Source organism: Helianthus annuus, chromosome 16, assembly GCF_002127325.2.
Source record: "Helianthus annuus cultivar XRQ/B chromosome 16, HanXRQr2.0-SUNRISE, whole genome shotgun sequence".
NCBI classification, from domain to species: domain Eukaryota; kingdom Viridiplantae; phylum Streptophyta; class Magnoliopsida; order Asterales; family Asteraceae; genus Helianthus; species Helianthus annuus.
In genome coordinates, this window is record NC_035448.2 from 185,667,012 (window position 1) to 185,690,152 (window position 23,141).

The 23,141-nt window shown below is 34.0% G+C and overlaps 1 protein-coding gene and 1 long non-coding RNA gene across 18 annotated transcripts; both read right to left on the reverse strand.

Annotated features, from left to right (window-relative positions):
• Positions 1-3,104: 3,104 nt before the first annotated feature.
• On the reverse strand, positions 3,105-11,201 carry LOC110914947. 17 transcript variants are annotated; one of them, XR_004883210.1, is made up of 15 exons: positions 11,044-11,201; positions 10,900-10,980; positions 10,170-10,309; positions 10,006-10,084; positions 9,865-9,928; positions 9,699-9,789; positions 9,545-9,598; positions 8,525-8,678; positions 7,420-8,462; positions 7,268-7,332; positions 5,866-7,191; positions 5,168-5,469; positions 4,866-5,027; positions 4,680-4,775; positions 3,113-4,093 (listed from the first exon to the last, which is right to left on the reverse strand). It is a non-coding gene; the product is annotated as an uncharacterized LOC110914947 (long non-coding RNA). The 17 variants fall into 17 exon arrangements; XR_004883208.1 differs by adding an exon at positions 10,630-10,709 and having other exon boundaries at positions 3,109-4,093; positions 5,866-8,462; XR_004883206.1 differs by adding an exon at positions 10,597-10,709 and having other exon boundaries at positions 3,109-4,093; positions 5,866-8,462.
• A 5,722-nt stretch (positions 11,202-16,923) lies between these two features.
• On the reverse strand, positions 16,924-21,484 carry LOC110918629. Its single transcript, XM_022162915.2, has 8 exons — positions 20,764-21,484; positions 20,504-20,603; positions 20,041-20,097; positions 19,073-19,190; positions 18,891-18,973; positions 18,299-18,360; positions 18,136-18,217; positions 16,924-17,377 (listed from the first exon to the last, which is right to left on the reverse strand). Exons 1-8 carry the CDS (start codon positions 21,009-21,011, stop codon positions 17,321-17,323), a joined length of 807 nt encoding a protein of 268 aa, XP_022018607.1. The 5' UTR covers positions 21,012-21,484; the 3' UTR covers positions 16,924-17,320.
• Positions 21,485-23,141: the final 1,657 nt, after the last annotated feature.

A 23,141-nucleotide genomic window follows, 5' to 3' on the forward strand; every position in this document is an offset into this window, starting at 1 on the left:
CCTCCCATGGTTCCTAATCTATATAAAGGGATCTAGGGTTTATGTTTATTTAGTTTTTTTGATTTGATTATTATAAAAAGAACGTTGTTCTTGAACCCTTTGGTTCGTTTATCACCTTGGATTAATCATTACGCTTTTGAGCCATTTGAGTACGCTTCCGATCCGTATCATTTGGTATCAGAGCTTTTGGTTTTCAAATGGCTCTACGTGGAAAAGAAGAAACTTTCGTTCGTAGATTCGCCGCCGGAGGCAACGACGGAGTTCCTTTTAATCCGCGAGGATATGGTGATCATTCTCGTAGATTCGTCGCCCGAGGCAACGAGATTGTGGACCATGAAAACTTTCGTGAATCATGTGATGGTTATCATCCACGTAGACTTGCCGCCCGAGGCAACGAGGATCCTGACCTTATCTATGATTCTTCTCCCGTATTTGATGAGTATGAGGATGATGTGTGGTATGCTTGGGCAACCGGTGGTTCATATCGTTGTGGTTTTGATGAAGCCGTGAGATTGAATGAGAATTCCTGGAGTCCGAAGATCGCAGCGGTACAAAACGGTGGTGTTGCGGTGACTCCCGTTCGCGATGTGATGGCTAATGATGGTGTTAATAAGATCGATGGCGGTGGTCGTGCGATTTCCTTGGCTGACCCACAAATTTCGAAGGTTAGCTTGGTTAATTTAAATATTACTAATTCAAAAAAGTTATCTCGTAATAATGTGAATGCTTTGGATCATTCCTATCAGTGGCGGAACTAGAAAAATGACTCAGGGGTATCCCAAATTTTTTTTAACTAGGGTCACCCCTAAAAATTTGAGGGCCCTATGCGGCAAATAAAACAAGCCCTGAAAATTTTCTTTTACCTATGGTCATCCCTGAGAATTCGAGAGCCCTTAGGGGCCCTGTGCGACTAGTAAATATATAGGTGTGTGTGTATGTATATATACAAGTTAAATAAAAAAATAAATAGTTATAATAAGATTTAGAAATTTTAAAATGGCATTTTAAGAAAAGATGTATTTAGTTAGGTATTGATACATGTGTTGTGAAACTATTTTTAAAAATAAATTTGCTAGTCAATCTTTCTTAATTGATACTGTATAATATAGTGTTACTCTCTAAGACCACCCGTAGTGGGGCGTTATTTTTAAAAAAAATTGAAAAAAAAAACGCCTAAAAACGCCCCCCACCCATTACACCGGGCGTTTTCCGGCGTTATATTTGAAAAAAAAAAATTCATCCCGACGTTATTAAGAAAACGCTGAAGTGGGTTAGGTGTGACCAATGGGATTGTTCCAAAAGTTTGACTAACCTGACATAGTTTACTTTTATTTTCTTTTTTCTTTTTTAATCCTTTTTTCTATAAAAAATAATAATTATTTATTGATTGGAAGGGTCGTTATTGGGCATTATTCCCACTACGCCATTTTTGCAATAACGTCCCATGCTGGGGGCATTATTTTGTTCCACCACTACACATGATCTAATAAAGTGAGAGAATGAAAACAAGTTAATTATAGGATTCAAATATATCTTTATTTTTACCTTCTAAAACATATGTTAATTATCATTTTTTTTATTAATGGGTCCACCGAATACACAAAACATTATCAAAAAGTTTATATAAAACTTTAAATGTTATTTGTTATTTTTATAGTTAATGTTAGGTTCGTAATAAAAAATATTCAACAAAAAAGTTAAAAACCGAAAACTAATTAGTTAAGTAAATCTAAACTTAAAAAAGTTAAATGATTACAATAAATTAAATAAATAAAGTAATTCAGAGTTTATAAAAAGGAAGTTTGACTTCTGACTTTAGAGATGTGTGTTGCTTTTTTATTGGTGCTCCTTTTTTTATGTTTCCCAATGTTTATTTTTTTTTATTTTTTTTTTTTTTTGAACGGCAAATTTGGATCACTGACGGACCACTTGAGTATCATCGTGCCACCAGTGGAACCACCCGATCATATCCATCTCCACTAGGCATAATGCCTATACACCAATTCAGGAGGAAACCCAATAAATATGGGAAAACCCCCCTGTGGGAATCGAACCTTGGACCTATTGGTCCCAAAGTCTTATCCCACCCCCAAAATGCCACTAGGCTATAAAGCCATGGGCTCCCAATGTTTATTCTGAGTTCGTCTTCTCCGTTCATCTTCTACAATTTTTCAAGAAGGTGCCGCTGCAAATTTTGTGACCAGATTTTTTCGATTTTGAAAATTTCATTTCAATATTTCATCTTATCTTCACTTACATTCAGGGGTATCCTAATGTTTGCTTGGAGGTATCCCTAATAAATAAAACGGAGATTTTAAAAAAAAATTACACTACGTCAAAAAAGTTGAGGGGTATCCCGGGCTACCCCTAGTCTCCATGTAGATCCGCCCCTGATTCCTATGGTGATGAATTTGCGGAGGGATCTCATGCAAAGTCTTCGGAATATACCAAATATTATGCAGACTTGAAATTTTTGAAACACCAATCCAAGGAATATATTGTTGTTAAGAGTTACCATAATTATGATGAGTTTTCGTGTGAAGCAAACATATTAGAAATTCTAAATGCAAGTGATATTAGTCAAGGACCAAACATCGAGGTTGAAAATAGTGGGAAAAGGTTGTTAAACTCATTGGCGATGTTGTGAAAGAATGTAACGAGTTCTATGGTTTACAACCATATGAGTTTCTAGTTCGAGATGAGATAATTGAGCAAGTCAAGCCTACAGTTAACAGGAGACGGTTGAATGCCCCCTTCGACCCAGGTGGTACAAATTTAAACTCAGACGAGATGGTTCATGAGGTTGAAATTTTTATGCGGGTCGTGATAAAAAAATGGAATCGGGTTGATGTTCCTTTTGACCCAGGTGGGTTTGGTTCGAAGGCAAAACTTGAGGACGAGTTTTTTTCGAAGACGGGGAGTATGATGCAGGAGCATCCGGTTAGTTGAACCCGAACCCACGCCGAACTTGTACCCATGAGAAGATCCGTTGGAATTGGTTAACATGAGCAAATAATTGGAAAAGAACAATATTATCTTATATTGTTTATTTGTATTTCTTATTTTATTTTTATTTAGTTTCCTATTTAGCTTATGGTTCCTAATCTATATAAAGGGATCTAGGATTTATGTTTATTTAGTTTTTTTGATTTGATTATTATAAAAAGAACGTTGTTCTTGAACCCTTTGGTTCGTTTATCACCTTTGATGCATCAGCTGGTATCAGAGCTTTGGTTTTCAAATGGCTCTACGTGAAGGCAAGTGTTTTCTTGGTCGAAGAGTCGCCGACCGAGGCATCGACAAGAACATTTGTGATTCACGTGTTTGTGGAGATCGATTAAACCGTGACCGTAGATCCGCCGGGCGAGGCAACGAGATCGGAAACCGTGATCCACAGGATGTTATTAAGATCAAACGACTCCGAAATCGAGTCCGAGACCTTGAAGAGATCAAACGGCTCCAACAACGAGTCCGAGATCTTGAAGAGATTAGACGGCTCCGTCAACGAGTCCGAGATCTGGAGTTGCAACAGGGGATGTGCAACACGAAAACCGAGTTGAGCACCATCGTCTGGGACGAAGGTGGCGACGGAGAGGAGCATTCGTTTGGTCATTACCCACCCCGGTTCTACGAACCAATCTATCATATGAATTTGTCGGAAGAGGAACCTCGATTCGATGAAGATGGGATTGAACCCGATGAGGAAGAATGTACGTTCATGCAAAAGGTTCTTAACGGGACTACTATTCAAGGGAACAAGCCGATGAATGATACGGATCGGAAGCGTACTCAAATGGCTCAAAAGCGTAATGATTAATGAAAGGTGATAAACGAACCAAAGGGTTCAAGAACAACGTTCTTTTTATAATAATCAAATCAAAAAAACTAAATAAACATAAACCCTAGATCCCTTTATATAGATTAGGAACCATAAGCTAAGTAGGAAACTAAATAAAATAAAATAAGAAATACAAATAAACAATATAAGATAATATTGTTCTTTTCCAATTATTTGCTCATGTTAACCAATTCCAACGGATCTTCTCACGGGTACGAGTTCAGCATGGGTTCGGGTTCAACTAACCGGATGCTCCTGCATCAAAATACTTCTTATAAATCTATTGATTTGATAAATTACACATAAATATAGATGCTACTATACTCGCAATTGGTTCCCGTATTACGATTATTAACAGATTTTAATACCCCATACTCTTTAGCACGAAGTTGCTTCTCATTAACTAATAATTAAGAAAGTTACAGATCATTTATATAATATATATTTTACTTTATACAACTTGATTTCTTTGCCAAAATTTATCAGATCAATAACATCAAATACGGATGAAGCACAGACCAATCAGATCATAATTTCTTCCTAATGAACACATATACAAATTGACAGTCGATTAAAAAAGTCCCAGAATGTAATTGCAGGAAAGCCAACTTAGATTCGGAAGCTCACAGCCACACGTCCAGCATTGAGGCATTTTCAGTTAAAATACAGAACTAATTTGCTGAATTTAATATTCAAAGATAAAAATCAGCAATTAAATTCCTATAACCTGTCAAGTCCTCAATCTCATAAGCTACAATGGGAAATAGGTGTTCTTCTAGATCCTAATTCATCCGTTTCATTTGCTAACAAATTTGTTTAATCAGTGATAATTAAAACTTACCATTTAAATATTATCAACACCACCAAGAATTGCAGCAGCTAACTTTGTTTTGAAAAGATTTCATACTCTCCACTCGACCTTTGTTCCATGTTCATTCTAAATACAATACAAATTCATAACTCATGAAAACAATATCATTCAACTTTTGAAGCTAAAAGTTAATTTGGAGTTAGCTTTGACTTGTACCTACACAGAGATCAGATCTTCTTCTAGTTATACACAGCCTCTCCATGGCACATGTTCTTGGTGCAAAGAGCATCTTCCTGCCTTTAGCAATAAATACACAATTGTGTCTGTGTGGTTCGACTATTAAGTCTCTAACCTACATCCTTTCATTCCGCTACGAGTCTGCCATGTATTATTTCAAAAACAAAAATAAAATTGGGGTTAAAAATATTAGGGTTACGATTTAGCTATTGGTGCTCCAAATCATCAACCCTTGTGCTGTTATAGTACTAAACAGTTTGTTTAACATAGTCATTATCAACCTCATATTTGATGTCGTTCTTGGTTTCACCACCGTCGTTGCGTGGCCCACCTACCATCGGTTGAACGGCCACCTACCTCCTTCGCCACAGATTAGGGTTTTAGAAGCCGAGGTACATGGATTTGTATCAAGCGTTAGATGACGACTGGCATGGTGCAGTGGAGAACAATGGTGGCTCTCTTCTCCCTCTCTCTACGATGATGGTCTCAAAATGGACACGAACCTTTGGCCACATACCTCTTTTGGGTACATGTCAGATCTCCTCTTCAATTGAAATCTCATGAACAAATGGAAACAAACCTACTGCAAAAAGAAAACAAAAAAAAAACAAACAAACAAACAAACACTAAAATAAAACATGTTGTGACATTACCCCAAATTCTGTAATTGTACAAATCAATTAGGTTCCTCCTTCTATAAGTACACAAATCCTTTGAAAGAAATAAAGTACAATTACTAATGAAATTAGTAAACCACCATGAAAATTTGATTTTTTTTTCGTAATTTTAAATGTGGGATTATATATTATGCAAAGAGCCCCTCTCTTCAATCGTTAATCTTCAATCAAGAAGAAACAGATACCATACGACTTGCCTATTGTACTGGATCTACTATTTGTTATAAAATTAACAATATGACTAATGAGTTGTTGAATAATATAATTTTTTATATAAGATACAACACAAAAGATAAACTAACCAGTGCATTAAACTCAGTTGCTAAGCATTTCCTTGCTCTTTCCACATATTTTGCTATGGAAAGAAAATAACCGACAAATATCCAAGAAAACAGTTATAAGTGGACAAATCCATATTACACGTAGTACCTTTTCCCTATGAACTAATAGAACAACCCTGAAGAATGTGCCATTGCTGAAACCATCACTTGTAGCAGCATTATTCCCTAACACTTTTAAGCCACCATCATATTCTAAACTTCACAAACTTCAACAATATATAAATAAGTACTGATTAGTCACTTTATCTAACAAAACCTTAAGTATTCCAAATTAATCTTTCTATAAAAACAAATAAACAATATTTCTTTACTATTCAAATTGAAATTAAACTGGCATCAGGTACTTTTGGGGATCTGTAAGGGTTTAAACTCTAGACCTTCTCTAGAATCTGCAAAAAACTCTCATGTAATTTGTGATGGTGGTGAGCGAAGTAGTGGTGGCGACGAATTTGCATCATCTTTAAATTTATAACACTTGTTTGTTTTGACCCATTGACTAATTTGAGGCACCCTATTAACTAATTTGAAATGATACAAATTGAATCGTTTACTAATTTGAGGTAACTCAGTTTGACCCATATGACCATATATAACTTATTTTTTGCCCAAATCAACCAGTTCTTAGAATGGGTCAATACTGCCACCGATAGTATCATTATATTAGAAACCTTGATTGTTTGTTACCCTAATTTGATTTATTTAGATTCTTGGTTAATTGGTTTTGTAGTCTATAAATACAAAACTCTTGTAACCCTATTTTGAACAGTAGTCTACAAATATTTTTATTCTATAAATACAAAACTCTTGTTACCCTAATTTGATTTATTTAGTTTCTTGGTTAATTGGTTTTGTAGTCTATAAATACAAAACTCTTGTAACCCTATTTTGAACAGTAGTCTACAAATAGTCTCATCCAACAAATTTTATTCTATTGCATTAGTTTCAATATGCATATCCAAGCATCACTAAATATGGATGTAAAAACTAAAACATTAATAAACTATAATGAAGTAACACTTATCTTGTTGACTTATTAACTGTAATGTAGCAAACCATAATTCTACACAGCAAAAAGCAAAGCAAGTATAGTAAAGTAAAGTGAGGAGATGGAATGATCTTAGTTACCGCAAGATCCAACCCACAAAAAGCTGCCATAGCCCCGCCCATTGAATGCCCAGTCACCATAATTTTGAAATTTTCATATTCCGCTTGTGTTCTACTAACTCACCAATTATTCCCGAAAGCATAATTGTATTATCGTAAGCACTAAAAAAATCCATGAGGCACCTAAAAAAATAGAACCAAAGATGAAATAATGATATCACAGGTGTAAACACAATAAGCAAAATTACGCCACGTCCACCTTGCAATCGGTGCAACCAGTATACGAAGACAAAGCTGCCTCTAGAATAGGTCTATAATCAAATTCTATACACAGTGATGATCAGAACATAAATAATCTAATATGATTAAGATAACTAAAGTTCATCCTTGCAATTATAGGCACCTACTAACCTGTGATTAAGACGAGCAACTGCAGTAGCCTCTCCCAAAGCACGTTGACTTTCTTTAAGTTGACTTTGCAGTTCGTATGCTAATTGTGTCTTGTTTGTTATTCATTGTTGCAATGCTCATATTTAAACCCTAGCCATAATCATTTGATCCCGGACCAATCATATAGATGTGTCAATGTTCTCATTATCATTCTCTTTTCTCCAATATAATGTACTTTCCAAAAACAGCAAAGTCAACTGACTTTGATTATTCGATGGCCGCATTTTCAAGCTTTATGATGACATTGTTATCGTTTCATATAAAGTCTAGCTCCACTAATACTTGTTTGTTTTCAAATATTAACCGAAGAATATTGATAAGATAAAATTACTTTGTTTGAATATTTAATAATCAAAATCTATTAAACTATTAAGTTAACAAACTATTGAATATTGTGGGATAGATTATTTTATGTTAGAAAATATTAAAATAGGCGCTCCTTTTTAATATATTAAGTATTTTATGAAGTTAAAGATCTTATTTAGTTTTGTCCTTTGATTTTAAAAAAAGGTTTAACCGTAGACGTTTGGACCATTTTTCACTTAAAAACAGATAATCAAAGAAAGTGAAGAGCCTCTAGATATCCCACCTCTTTTAGCCCGCCCCATTGCACTCCAACCCCAATGACCCAAGCCCCAATCATCAATAAAATATATGTATACAACATTTCAAATTTTGGGCCCCTTTCAATTTTGGGCCTTGGCATTCGCCAGGCCTGTCCAGCCCAATAACCGGGCCTGATCTAAATGTTTACCACATTGGTTTGGAAACATTATTCCAATATAATTACCTCATCAACTCCAATATTAGGGTCAAAAACGTGGAAATGAAAGTCAAAGTGTCAAACCTTGACCCATTAGGTGCATGTGCTGTCATTATTATCACCCTTCCTGTAGCCTCTTTAATCTTATCAAACTGTGACTTGAAATCTGCAACATCTTCTGTTGATGGGAAGCACCAATGCACGATGCATGAACACTTATACCCGACAACATATCCTAAATCTTTAACATTCATGTGTTTCAATATTTTCAAGAAATACAAATTGTATAAGTCAAAAACAAACCTTAACAACGTCAATGTCCGAGAAGGGATTAGAGTGTGAGAAATTGATCAATTTAGGGTTCAAAGCAGAGTCGTGCTTCATGAATCTAATCGGTAATCTCCTTGTCAATTGATTTTCAGAATCTCCCCTTCAAGTGTTATAGGTGTCCAAAAAGCTGAACTCAAATGGCATCAGAACTCAATCAAATTGATGTTATTACTCAATATTAAAACAACAATAATACCAAATTCGTATCTACAGTTGAATCAGAGGAGTATCATTAAGTGAAACAACAATTGATGATGAGATATTATCTTTAAACGACGGGAATGATAAAATTTGTAAGACTTGGTTTACACGATTACAAAAAGAAAGTTTGTTTATAATGGTTTTACTTTTAGTACACAAAAGTTTTATGATGCAACTCAAAAAATAAAGTCGTCGAAAGCCATAAATACAAATACAGAGAACACCGATATTGTTACCGATGTTGTCGGCCGGTACTGACTCGGTTTGTCATCATATCGCTATTTCAAATACAACTTTGTTTTCAACAAAACTTACATCTGAATGTCGAGAAAAAAATTAACCGCAACTGTGTATTTAGTAGGTGAAACCCACGCGTTGCAGCCGAGATGTTAAAATTTGGTAAGGATCGGTATCGACGACTATAAGAAAAAAGTTTATTTACAATGATTTTATCACACAAAAGTTTTATGATGTAACCCACAAAAATAAAGTCGTGTTTTACATAGATCGAAAACCTTAAAAAACATATATTCCGATAACATTGATACTGGTACCGATGTTGTTTGGTCGGTACCGGCAAGGTTCGTCACCATACCGTTATTTTGAATACAACTCTGTTTTTAATATAATTTATACCAGAATGTCAAGAAAAAAAATAAACGTAACCTCGTATTTAGTTTTTTTTTTTTTTTTGTAAAAAAAAACACTAACGAACAAAAAGTATAAGAGAAAAACAAAACTATCAGGTTAAAGGCGTATATTATTAATTGCATCAAAACTTTAAAAACTTACCTTTGAGTCATTCTCATCAACAATTTCCTCAACAACATTTTCAAGGGTTACAATCTGCTCATTGAAAACAAAAGCAAAAGTCAAAATCAAAATCAACCTTTGTTTTAAACTTGTTGAAAATATACAAAATAGAGCATCAAGGGCATAAACATACACCGACGGTTCCTCCGTATTCATTAAGAACAACAACCATGTGAACTTTCCTAATACGGAATTCCCCAGAAGATTCCAGATTAACATTGAATCTGAAAAAAAAATTATAATTAATTTAAGAGTCATGTTAATGACTTACTTCTATCGAAGTCAAAGTCAACTATTACCAGGAACGAAATATGCAGGCTTGTGAGCCATATCTCCCACAACTGCAGTTTCAAGCATATCTCCCTTCAAATTTTCAAAATAAATAAAAATCTTTACTACAAAAACCAATATATGATAATTAAAAATAACCAGAATCTTACTTTCTTAATAAGTTCTAACAAATCCATTACGTAAGCTACACCCACGATGTTATCAACTCGCTGCTCAAACACTGGCACCCTGTGAGTGCAAATCAAATTATTATTTTTTAAATAAATCCATAATCAGAATTATTTTCTTTAAAATATATTTTTTCAATAATTACCTAGAATATTGATGAGTTACCCATAAGTGGTGGAAATCAACTAACGTTGTAGTCGAATCAACTGCAACTACATCCACAAGTGGCGTCATAACCTCCTTCACATGGGTGTCTTTTATTTCCAACACATTCTCAATCATATCCTGCATAAATATGTAAAGCGTTATGCATATACTCTGTAAAACACATAAACCCTTGAACCCAAAATAATAATAATAATAATGATGATGATGATGATGATGATAATAAAAAACCCAACATAAACCCTTAACCTTACTTAATTCAATTCAGTTCTATTCAATCCAAACACTATTCAAAACTATTCACATAAACCCTAACCTTAATTAACTCAACTTAATTCAATTCAATTCAATCCAAACAGTTTTCAAGACTATTTCTGTTATAAAACACATAACCATCTGTTTATTACCAGATTTGAGATTTAGGATTTTCTGAAAATCACCATTGATCAGAAAGGATTGAAATCCCATGGCTTTGACTATCTAACATTCTCATCAACAAAACCTCTTCACAATAAAAACCCTAAAAAAATTGAATCAGTAGGTTTACAAAACGAATATATCAGAATAGGGATTTTCGTACAACAAATTAGATAAATCGTAGAACACATATAGAAATCACATATAAGACATACCAAAAACGACTCATTAAAAAATTCCATGGATAGAAGACACAAGATTACCGATTATTAAGAAACAGTCGACAAAATTACCTTACATGGTGTTGATCAAAAGAAGAATCGCCAAATCGTTGAAACAAAAAGCCAAAGACGAATGGATTGAAAGCAAAAACCCTAAATATGAATAATAAAGTGATTAAACATACATTAAAGCTTAAAGATTAGAAGAAAACATACCTTTTGCTGGTTGCTTTAGACTGAGATCTAGGTTGTAATGGAACAGAGAGAGATACAGTGATGGAACAGGCAGAGATGTATGAAATTGAAATTAGGGTTTAAGGATTGATTGAAGAGAGAGGATGTATTATGAGAGCGTGTTTGAGAAGCCACGTGAATCAAGGAAAATAAGAGAGAGAGTTTGGCGCCAAGAGGAATTCTCTGGCTTAAGAGGGCGTCCACATCATCAAAATGATTGGCTAAGAATAGCCCATGTGGCCTAAGAGAATCCATTTAGTATAATAGATAGATACAAAGATTTAAAAATAAGAAGGATAAGAAGTTATCATAAAATGGTAAGTGTCCATAGAGGAATCAAGTGGGAAGAGTAATTTTGTCCAAGAGAACAAAAAGAATATGCACATGCAAGTCACATGCTATTTCCCCCTTACTTTTTAAAAGTTCGTATTTTTTTATACATCATATGTTTTCAAAAAAAAAAAACTATACCATAAAATCGAGATTCTTTTTATCTTTAATATGAGTACCCTATTATTATAGTTTTCAAAAAAAAAAATTTGAAAATCGAGATTCTTTTTATCTTTAATATGAGTACCCTATTATTATAGTTTTCAAAAAAAAAAAAAATTGAAAACACAATTACGTATTACACAATGGACATAACGTAAAACACAATGAGTATTAAACTAAAAACACAATTGAAAGTAAACCAAAAACACAGTCGATGACAACAGATAAAAGACAATGGAAAATAGACTAAAACGCAATGGACATAACGTAAAACACGTTGAGTATCAAACTAAAAAAACAATGAAAAGTAGACTAAAAAACAATTGATAATAGCAGATAAAAGACACAATGAACAACAGATAAAAAACACAATATACATCAGACCAAAACACAATGGACAACAACCAAAAAACACAATAAATAACATACTACAACCAGGGGCGGACCTACGTTACGAGGAACGGGGTCCCCGGACCCCAATCTTTTTTTTAAAAAGTAGTAGAAACGGTATATAAAATTGTCTATGGACCCCATAAAATAATTTACTTGGACCCCATAACAATGAAAGTCAGCCTAGTGCAGTGGTAAAACCCCTTGTTTGCACACAAAAGGTCATGGGTTCGATACATGTTTCTCCATTTTTTTGTGTTTTTTTTTGGACCCCATTGTCTAAAAATCCTGGGTCCGCCACTGACTACAACACAATGAACATCAGACTAAAAACACAATGAACAACAAATTAAAACACAATGAAAAACAAAACAAAAACACAATGGACAACATATTAAAACACAATAATCATAATCAATAACACAATGTATAGAAAACTCAAATATAACACAATCTTTATTGTGTCATAAGTTGTGTTATAAGTTTTGATAAAAACGTTGTATCCTGAACCCAAATTAACATTGTGTTATAAGTTTTGATAATAACACAATGTATAGAAGCCCTACTAAAAATGTAATGAGCAAAGCCCAGTTAAAAGACATAATGATCTGAACCTTTAATACAATGCGAAGAAAACCCAGTAAAAATGAAATATTTATTTTATTTTTATATAACAATATCATACTCATATTAACGATAAAAAACGCTTGTTATTATGGTGAAATTTAAAAAAATATATATCGTATGAAAAAGTTATGACGTTTTAAATTAATGGGGAGAATTGACATGTGTCTTGCATGTAAAGAGAGAAAGTAAATAAATGTAGGACTCCTTTTATACTTTTCCATTATGTTCTTTTCTTTAAAATTAATTTAACACTCTAAATCTTAGATGAAGAACTAAAATCCTTCTTACCCTTCTTATTTATTTTGCTAGTGTATTTGATCATAATCTTATCATCTTGTTCAAAGGTGAGTTCTATTTTATTATAATGTTTTTTTAACAACAAAATGTTTGCACTTATTTTTCTATTGATTTTACTTGAATTAAATAGTTTTATATTTTATCCATTAATTGTATACCAATAAAATACAACATAAATTAATTAATTTTAGATACGAATGGATTGAGGTTTTCATCTTTACTACCCACTATCAATTTTCTAAACAAGTTTGATTAATATTTACAAACTTATAACATTTTCTTCTCTTAAACAATAAGCAACCATCAAAAGTGTTTAATTAGGATAACGTGACATTAACATGAGTTAGTGGCATGCTTATTAGCCTCTAATTATGGGCCACTAACACAACCCAATTTCCATATCTATCATTCAATCACATTGTTGATTATAAAACCACCACAATCTTTTTCAATTGAATTGATATTGTCATGCATGGACACTCATACATTGTTTAACATATTATGTAATTATGGTGTTGTTTGCTTATTTGATGTTTAAAAATTAAAATCATGATTTGAAATTCTTAGTCCAATTTTTCAATTTATTTTATTTCAACAAAACAAATAGCATGAATCAATAATGAAAACACCATTCACAAAAACTCATTCAGTTCTAATTGTTTGTCATGGGCTTCAGATTGTTGTATATTGATTTTAAAACTTGTTTTATATTTAGGATGACTATTGTTTGAATTTTAAGCTTGTTTATGTTTGGTTGATTGATGTTTTAGGTTCTAGTATTTCTTAGCTAGATTTGTATGTGTTTTTTTTATATATTTTTAAGACAGTTTAACTATAACTTGTCTACAAAATTTTGTTTTCACAGGTGATATAGCTAGGTAAAGTTTGTATTTTTTTTTTTTTTAATTCATCCTATTCTTTATTTCATCTCTAGTGGTGGAGATTTTCTTAAAAAAATCAAAACGTTTAATGTTTTCATTAAATTATATAGCTAATGAACTTTATGGATGCATGAGGTTTTTCTTTCATGTCTTCAGTAAATAAATCTGCTAAGGTATTATAAACGGAAAAATTATAAGTTTTGTACTTTATCTTTATACCATTTTTCAGACGGTGTCCTTTACTAAATATTTTGTTGCAAGTTTAGTCCTTTACATCCAACCTAGTTAAAAAACCCTGTTAATTGTTGGGTGTAAAGGACTAAACTTGCAACAAAATACCTAGGTAAAAGACTAAACTTGCAACAAAATACCTAGTAAAGGACACCGATTGTCAACAATTAACAGGGTTTTTTAACTGGGTTGGGTGTAAAGGACTAAACTTGCAACAAAATACCTAGTAAAGGACACCGCCTGTCAACATTCGTTAAAAAGGACATCGTCTGAAAAGTGGTATAAAGATAAATGACAAAACTTGTAATTTTTCCATTTATAAACTGTTGAAATTGATTAAACACTAAGTTAAAACAAATTGAAATATTCAACTGGTTTCAGATTTATACAGTCTCATTTACGGTTTGAAAAGGGTGTTAATAAATTCAGAGCTTAAAATCTTATTTTTACACCATCTATATTATAGGGTTATACGGCCCGTATATAATATTCTGAGATGACAAATATTGGGTCGTATAATGTTATATGGCTCGTATAGATGGAGAAAATATTAGGTCGTATAACATTATACGGCTCGTATAACATTCTATGCGGATACGGGTCGTATAATGGAGACAAAAAAAAAACACTCTCATTTTTTTGCAACATTTTCCTATACAACTCGTTTAACTTTATACGAGTCGTGTAGATGTAAGAGTATGAAAATAAGATTTTAGGGTGTAGGAATAGAAGAACGCTTTGAAAATCGTTTAATGGTTCTGATGACAACTTAGTAACTTTTGAACCCCCAATTTAATCTTTTATTATTTATTTATATTTTTTAATTGGTTGTATATATGCATAATTTTCATGAATCAGAACAATCAATTTAATTTTTTTCAATACAGACAAGATACTTTTTAAAGAAATGCTGGTTCAACAAACTAAACCGAACAATTTTAACCGGTTCATAGACCATAAGAGTTTAAGCCTAGTACACCATGTGACCATGATGTCGTCACTGTATTATACTAGATTGGAGGAAGTTAATGACACACCCTCCTAGTACAATCTTAATCTTGGTATCCTTAAGATAGGGGCTTGAAAATGTGGCGTAATACGACATGTGGACGACACGTTAACACCCGTTAGAAAAGTGGCATGGTGCAAAAAAAAGCGGAGTGGGACAGGGCGTGAAAGGGTAGTGTTGAGTGACACGTGGCATACTTTTTTATATTTATTTTATATTAAAAAACGGAAAATCAAATAAAAAACCCACTTCCAAATTAAAACAACCCAACACATCACCATCTTCTTCACCATTCCGGTGAAGAATCCAGCGCCCAAACGTCCATGCCGCCCTCCACCGCTCCACGCCATCGACAGGCTGGTGTGCAGCGTGTGGAGAGGCAACCACGCCGGATATCCACACCCACACCGTGTAGTCTAAGAGTGAGTGAGTGTTGTGGAGCACAGTTTTCTGCCACGTCGGAGAGGTGTGGTGTGCAAACACCGCATTAGCGGGTGCCAGGCCTGGCCCAAACGGTGGGCGAGGTGGGCAACAGCCCAGGGCCCAATCTCCTTGGGCCTGAAATTTAAGAAAAAAAATATGCATATATTAAATTATATATTTGGTATATACATACGTTTATTATCCTATATTGACAATTTGACACAATGAATCACAGCAAGTAAACAGTCATTATATGATTCAGACATCTATTAGTTGGGACATCAATTAGAATCAACTTAAGTCATATTCCTATCTTGTGATGATGTTGAAAGATGCTAAGGAAAGTAGTGGATTACAATTATGCAAATGCAACAATCACAAGAGGATTCTAAGGAAAGTAGTGGATTACATCATATATGCCTCTTAAAGGAGAGGTTTCAGGTTAACAGGAGTATTGTTGGTGTGTAAATACCATTTTGCCGTTTAAAAAAAAATAAAATAAAAATCAAAACAAAAACAATAACAATCACGACTTAGCCAATAATACAGGGGACTTTTTACTTTTTCTTACAGATCTTTGATTCCTTCCAATGAAATTGAATTCCAACCGGATCATGTACCAAATGTTATGTGTTAAATCATGGTTGTAGAAATCCCGACTAGTCTCCAATTAGCCGATGATTAATCATTAATCAGAGGTTCACCGACTAATGGCCGATTAATCGCTAGGGGGTCAATGACGGTCCTATTCTGGCCAAATTTTGGCTAGATCACGGCCAAATGTTGACCAAACCTTATAAATTCCCGCCAGTTACTTAAAAAATGGGCCAATAAGGGGTTAACACACGTCTACTTAAAAAAAAGTACATATAAAAATGTGTGCGAGTATATATAACTAAAAATCACATATAAAAATCTCAATCCGATTAATCGCTAGTCGGTACTACACCGATCGACTAGCGCCTAGCAATTCTTACAACACTATTTAAATGTTGTCGTATGACATAAATTACTATATTCTCGTATGAACTCACGTTGAAAGTCTAAACCTAGAGTGGTGATGGATAGTGACACTAAAGACTTAAAAGGTGTCAAGTTCATCAATACATGACATTTATTTTATTTTATTTATTTTTCTATAACTGTTAAAATCCATCATCAGAAAACTCATAGACCCACCAGTACCCTACTAACCAATGGGATCAGGTAAATTCAGCTTGCGCTAGGCAGATGACCTTAGTTTAAAGCATAAACTAGTGGAAGCTGGATTCAAACATGAGATCTCTGTTAGATAAAACCACGAGCTTATCACTACACCGCCCCTTGAAGGTTTTCATGACGTTTATGCTAGCATGAAAGCCTGAGAATTCTGTTGCTTAAAAAGAAAGAACTCTTGCTCATTTAAGATCCATGGCGTTTTAACGCGTACAGCTCGCACAATATTTGTTGACCTCTCTGTCTGGTAGCCGGGATTCCCGTTTAATATCCACACCAACATCAAACACAAACAAAAAAACAAATTTCACTGTGTTTATACTCGATATTATCTAGTATGGCTACAAGAAACTACAACTGTAAGTATAACATGAAATCGAGTTGCTAATTCACCAAAAGGCGAAGAAACAACGAGTCATGACTCAATCGTCGCTAAAATCACTACAATTCGAGATCTTTATTTTGGACACCAAAAATCTAACACAATAGAGACTATACATTAGAGGTATATTCAAGGGTAATCAATGACCTAAACATCATCTTTAGCTTTCCAAAAATGGGATCTCTACAAATTTTCTGTATAGTTGGATTTGGACCCGAATAGGCGATCAATACAGCTTTGCACAAGGCGTACCTATCAAATTTACCGCGGGTTTAAGTTTGTACTTTGCAGTTAAGCTCGGAATATTCTTCGTTAAAACCCTGGCTCTTGTTTCATATACATCCCGTTTGATGTCTCAAACATCATTCTCTGAAAGCATTAAGAAAATTGAATTAAGACGAGTCGATCAAAATATATTGAATTAAGATACTACGTGCAAGAACAGTTATTTGACCCGTACATAATCATAAGGTAGGGATGCAAACGAACCGAGCGAACACGAACAAGACCTTGTTTGTGTTTGTTTGTAAAGAAATATACGTGTTCACGAACTGTTCATGAACATTTACCGAACGAGATTTTATACTCGTGTTCGTTTGTTAAGGAAATGAGCTTGTTCGTGTTCGTTTGTTAATTTTAGGTAACGAAAGTTGACGAACACAAATGAGCACAAACTAATGTTCATGAATACATATGGAAACAAACAAACACAAACAAACGTTCATTAACAGAATATATAATACAGTGACACTTATTAAACATGTTATTTGTCGGAATTTTGAAGTATATAAATAAAATATAAAAACTAAAAACACCAATGAACTATCAAACATAAACACGTTACCGAACGTTCACAAAGATAAATGAACGAACGCGGCCTCTGTTCATATTTGTTCATTTAACTAAACGAACGAAATTTCTTGTTCGTGTTCGTCTGTTTAATAGATGAATGAACACAAACGAACCTCCCGCCGAACGATTCACGAACTGTTCGCCGAACGTTTGGTTCGTTTGCAGGCTTGCAGCCCTCATCATAAGCACAAATCTATCCAAATTCTTAAAAACAATTATCGTGACTTCAAATTTTAATAAATACTATATTGCTACCATAAATCAAACCATGTTACCTGATTTGTAGTAGGCAAGATACTACGTGCAAGATCTTCATTTAGTGATACAGGGAATGGGGGCCCAGGCATATATCTCATGCTGCATTTTTTGTTAAAAGAATAAAATATTAGCAACGGTAAAGCTATACGTTAACTATAAGTTAATGAGCATCTCACATACTTGTTTAAAATGGTGGTTATATTGTTCTTCATGTGACTGATGAGATCGACATTGTCCTGTAGCTGCTCATGAAAGAAAATATTTATAAAAGATTAGTTTAGATGTTGATCCTTTAAAAATATAAATTTAGAAAGAGTAAAATGACATTTTCGTCCCTGACGTTTGGCCAGTTTTGCGACTTTCATCCAAAGGTTTGTTTTTCCGCATATGGATCCAAAGGTTTGAAATCTTGCCATTTTTATCCGGCTTGTTAACTCCATCCAATTTTTCTCTATTAATTCAGGGGTATTTCCGTCCTTTTTTTACTTAAAGGACAATTCGGTCTTTTTCACTTTATGTACAAGCATTTAGCATAATGTACATAAAGTGAGAAAGACTGAATTGCCCTTGCCCTTTAAGTTAACAAAAAAGACGTAAATACCCCTGACTTAACGAAGAAAAATGGATGGAGTTAACGAGCCGGGAGAAAATGGCAAGATTTCAAACCTTTTCGATCCAAATGCGAAAAAACAAACCTTTGGATGAAAGTCGCAAAACTGGCCAAACCTCAGGGACGAAAATGGCATATTACTCATTCAGAAAAGTCACTTACTTTCATTAGAGAGATATTAGCCGAGATCTGACCAAGAACTTGGTTGTTTTGTTCGAGTAAGTGCCTTATTGAACCACTTAATGCTGCATCAATCAGTAGAACAATCCACACAATTATTAGAGTATATAAAAAAGAAAAAGAGCCCCTTTTTTTCTATAAAAGTGTGCAATTTTGATAATTACCTTCAAAAGTCATGCCGTCAATCTGAGTCCGATTACTCATGGTAACAGGAAACGGAGCCGCATTAAGTGTTGGAACTGATGATATACTTTGTTTTGAGGATGATTCCACCAAATTATCCTGAAAACACATGACAATCGGAATACTAATATTTTTACCAAATAAGTGTAATTAAATGGAAGAAAGAGTCATAATTCGGGTGCTTAATGAAGTTAATCACATTTTGGATATTAATTACGGGTGGGTCAGCAAGATTAATTGACCCGCGAACACTTTTTTAGGAGGTCGTATGACTTTTGAAGGTAGATTTTGGAAATAATGTCGAACGGGTCATACATGTTAAAGGTCAAAGTCTGTCTTTTTAATGTCGAACGGGTCATACAGGTTAAAGGTCAAAGTCTGTCTTTAATGCATAGAACCAATATATTAAATGTGATAATTAAAACCATTATTTACTAACGAAAATGAAAAAAAAAAGAAGGAATGTGATTCTATATTTCTATGAAAAGCTTAAACTTAAAAGATTATTTATCCATATCAAGGAGATCAACACCAGAGCGGCAGAGCCCCACCGCACGAGCCATATTCTTATCCAACAGCTTGATTGACCCATTTGGACCCGTTTGAACCCATGCATTGTTTTTAAGTGGCACCCATTTCAACCCATAAACCATTATCTTATGGGCCATATTACACATGATGGATTATTGCACCATCTTATGGCCCAATAGTTACAAAAGAAAATGTATTTATTTATTTATCTTAATCAGTAAACTCTTGTTGTGTCGAGAAAATGTGTATGTGTTATATGCAAGAAAGAGAACATACAATGACCTAAAACTTTTAGGTGAACGCATTCTCTAGACACAATTATAGTTAACTGATTAAGATATATAAACACTTTCCTTTTGTTTAGTTATCAAACGCCATAGCATATAGAATATAAAGTGTATGTAGGCCTAAGCATTACCTTTTTATCTTTCAACTTTTTCCCCATATGCGGATCATCATGTTTTCTTCGTTTTTTCTGCCAAATATTTCAGATTGTTAACCATTTAACGATAAAAGGAATCAAAATCACCACTTGGTTAACTTAAATTGATTAATACTTATACAATGCAAACAGTGACATGAGGCCATGAGGGTGTGAGACTTTCGACCTGTTTGACCCATTTCCTTTTCAGCCATCTTTTATGTCACAAATTTGACCGTAAGAGAAAAAATAGTAACTTAAATCAACCCATTCGTAAGTAAACGGGTTGAAAATGCAACCTCTATGACCGCCCATTAAAGTATAACTATAATAAACTATTTATAACAATGTTAATAATGAGCATATGCCGATAATGAACATTAAGTAATGTTATCATAAGTAGTCAGTCGATAAAAGGCAACACGAATACACGACACGATGAAAACATGTAATAACTCACCGCCATCCACTTACACCTTAGTGCAACATCACGAACAGTTTTATCACGCATTGTGGCAGCAATTTTGATATACCTCATAATACTCGGTTCATCAGCAAATCTACAGGTACATTTTACAAGATCTTATTACACAATTTTTCATATAAAAAAGAGCAACTTGCTTGCATTAGGTTAATCAAATAGAAGATTAAAGATAATCTATTCAATTAGCATATATTAAGGTAACAATATGACATACAAAATTGGAACAAAATACTTACTTGGATAATCCTTCTTCCAACTTACGTTGTTCATCAACAGACCACTCAACAGCCAAACCTGCATCATGCTTCAACCCTGAAACAGAATCACCAAGAACAGACCCACAAGAATGATTGTTTCCCATCATAGGATTCCCCAAAAACCTCGTACTTGTTGTCGTTGAAGTCCCCATCACAATCATCTGAGATGTGCTGTCTGCACCACTCGATTGAAACGAAATCGCATGTCGATCGTAATGAAAATCCATGATTCAAAATCCCAAAATTAATAACCCCACAAGTTAAAACCCTAATTTCTTTAAACAATAACAGAAACCCATAATAATCAGATCAAGAAACGACCTCAAAAACCCCCCAAATCGATCCGAATCACACGTTACCGAACCCTAATTGAAGAAATGACAACAAACCCACTAAAAAGATTCGATTTTTCCTTGTTGGTGACAGATTTCAAGGATCAAAACTCCGAATTCGGTAATGATGTAGGCAAAAACTGGAGTAAAAAGATAGTTACTTTAGCTTTTTTGTTGCTTAGTGAACACTCGTATTCAAAACCATCTTTTAATTCTCTTTGGGTATGAATAATTAAGTGGTTGAAAGTAAAAAGAATTGAGTTTGGGTATAATAGAATATTGGAAGGGGGTCGTCTAGCCAATAGGAAGGTAGGAAGATAGTTGCATTTTGTTTGTGTGATCAATTATGACATATGAAAACTATTGGTTTGGTTGTACAAATCTTGGAATTGAGTGGTAGTGCGAATCCCAATAAGCATTTGATGCAATAATTGTCACCATTCCACCAATGATGTTCTCACCAACTCAAAACTCAAGATTTTGTAGCGATTTGGATTTTGATGGGTGAGGTTTTTGGAAGAAAATGTGTTAATAGGTTTGTTGCTTGTTTAGGGTACACACCTACCCGGGGAACCTTATGAGTTTCGTGGGTTCTACAGGAACATTGCCGCGAATCATGTGGGATGGGATAGTGGGATCAAGTGTGGGTTAATGAACCCGTGCTAGATGGATGTACGGGGTGTGATGTGGCACAGGTTTCAATGTTTAAAATATTTAGGTTTGTGTTTGATAGCGATGAGACATGATATTATTGGACTGTGGATTGAAATGAGTAGAGAGTTCAACTAAACTATAATGGTGTCTCATCCCTTTAGACCATGTGATATGGTATAACACCCTGACGACGTGGCTTCTTTTCGGGCGTGACACACTGCCTCACCATGGGAGTGAAGCGCGGGAAGAGGGGGGATTAGTTGAAACTTTCAACCAATCAAACTCCACCACTTCATTTTTATTTTCGTTTTGTTAATTTTCTTTTATTATAAACCTAAGTGAAACCATTAAACAAAAAAATAAAAATAAGCGAGAATGCATGCCTACGTAGCAGCGATATAACGGTCACTTTATGATGTGATAGTTTGAAAAAATGAAACCATAGGTCCATAATAAATAGCCTTAGGGTTGAAATGGGTTGGGGTAAGTTAAAATAAGGTAACATCTTCTAGTGATTAGATTATGGGTTCAAATAGTTACTAGATGGGTGCCCTTCCACTCTTACAAATTTGTTTTTGTTTTGAGTGAAGGTTTAAATAAGTTTGGTTATCAAAAGCTAGTTGGTACCTATATTTTTAAGCTAACTCAAGCTTAATCAAAGGCTTATCGAATCTCTTGCAATTTTATATTAATAATGAGTTGTTGATGATCCTTTTAGGAATATTGACTTAATCCTTACCCTCATTAATAATGAGTTGTTGATGATCCTTTTAGGAATATTGACTTAATCCTTACCCTCATTATGTAACACATCATATTCCAATACATCATCCTCAAAGTCAAATCATATTCATGTTGTGTATGTCCTTCTCAACCTTACATTAACTCTTAAATCTTACTTCTTATCCTTATTTTTGTCATTGATATTACTCTCCTTAACCACACTTGCACACTTTATACCCACCCTTACTAACAATAATATTACAATCATAAGAATCCGTCATCAAAAACTCCGACCCCATCAATAGCATGCGAACAAATGACAATATAAAACCAGTGGAAGTTGGATTCATCGTGCGTTTACCCTAAGTTGTTTTAAACCCTTATCTAGTGATTTTTCTTATTAATACAGACTTTTAAGGGAATGAAATACAGACTTTTACGGGAATGAAAGCACCCCTATTCATGTATCAAAAGAATTGGTGCAACATCCACCAAAATCAACATCAATAACATTATCCACAACACATTCGGCATATACTAAAGGGTTTGGTATGAATACCCTTCATGGTGGAAATTAAGAATCATATACTTTATTATGTAAAAAGGTAATACCTAAGAGGCACAAATTACATGCGTTCTTCATTAGCT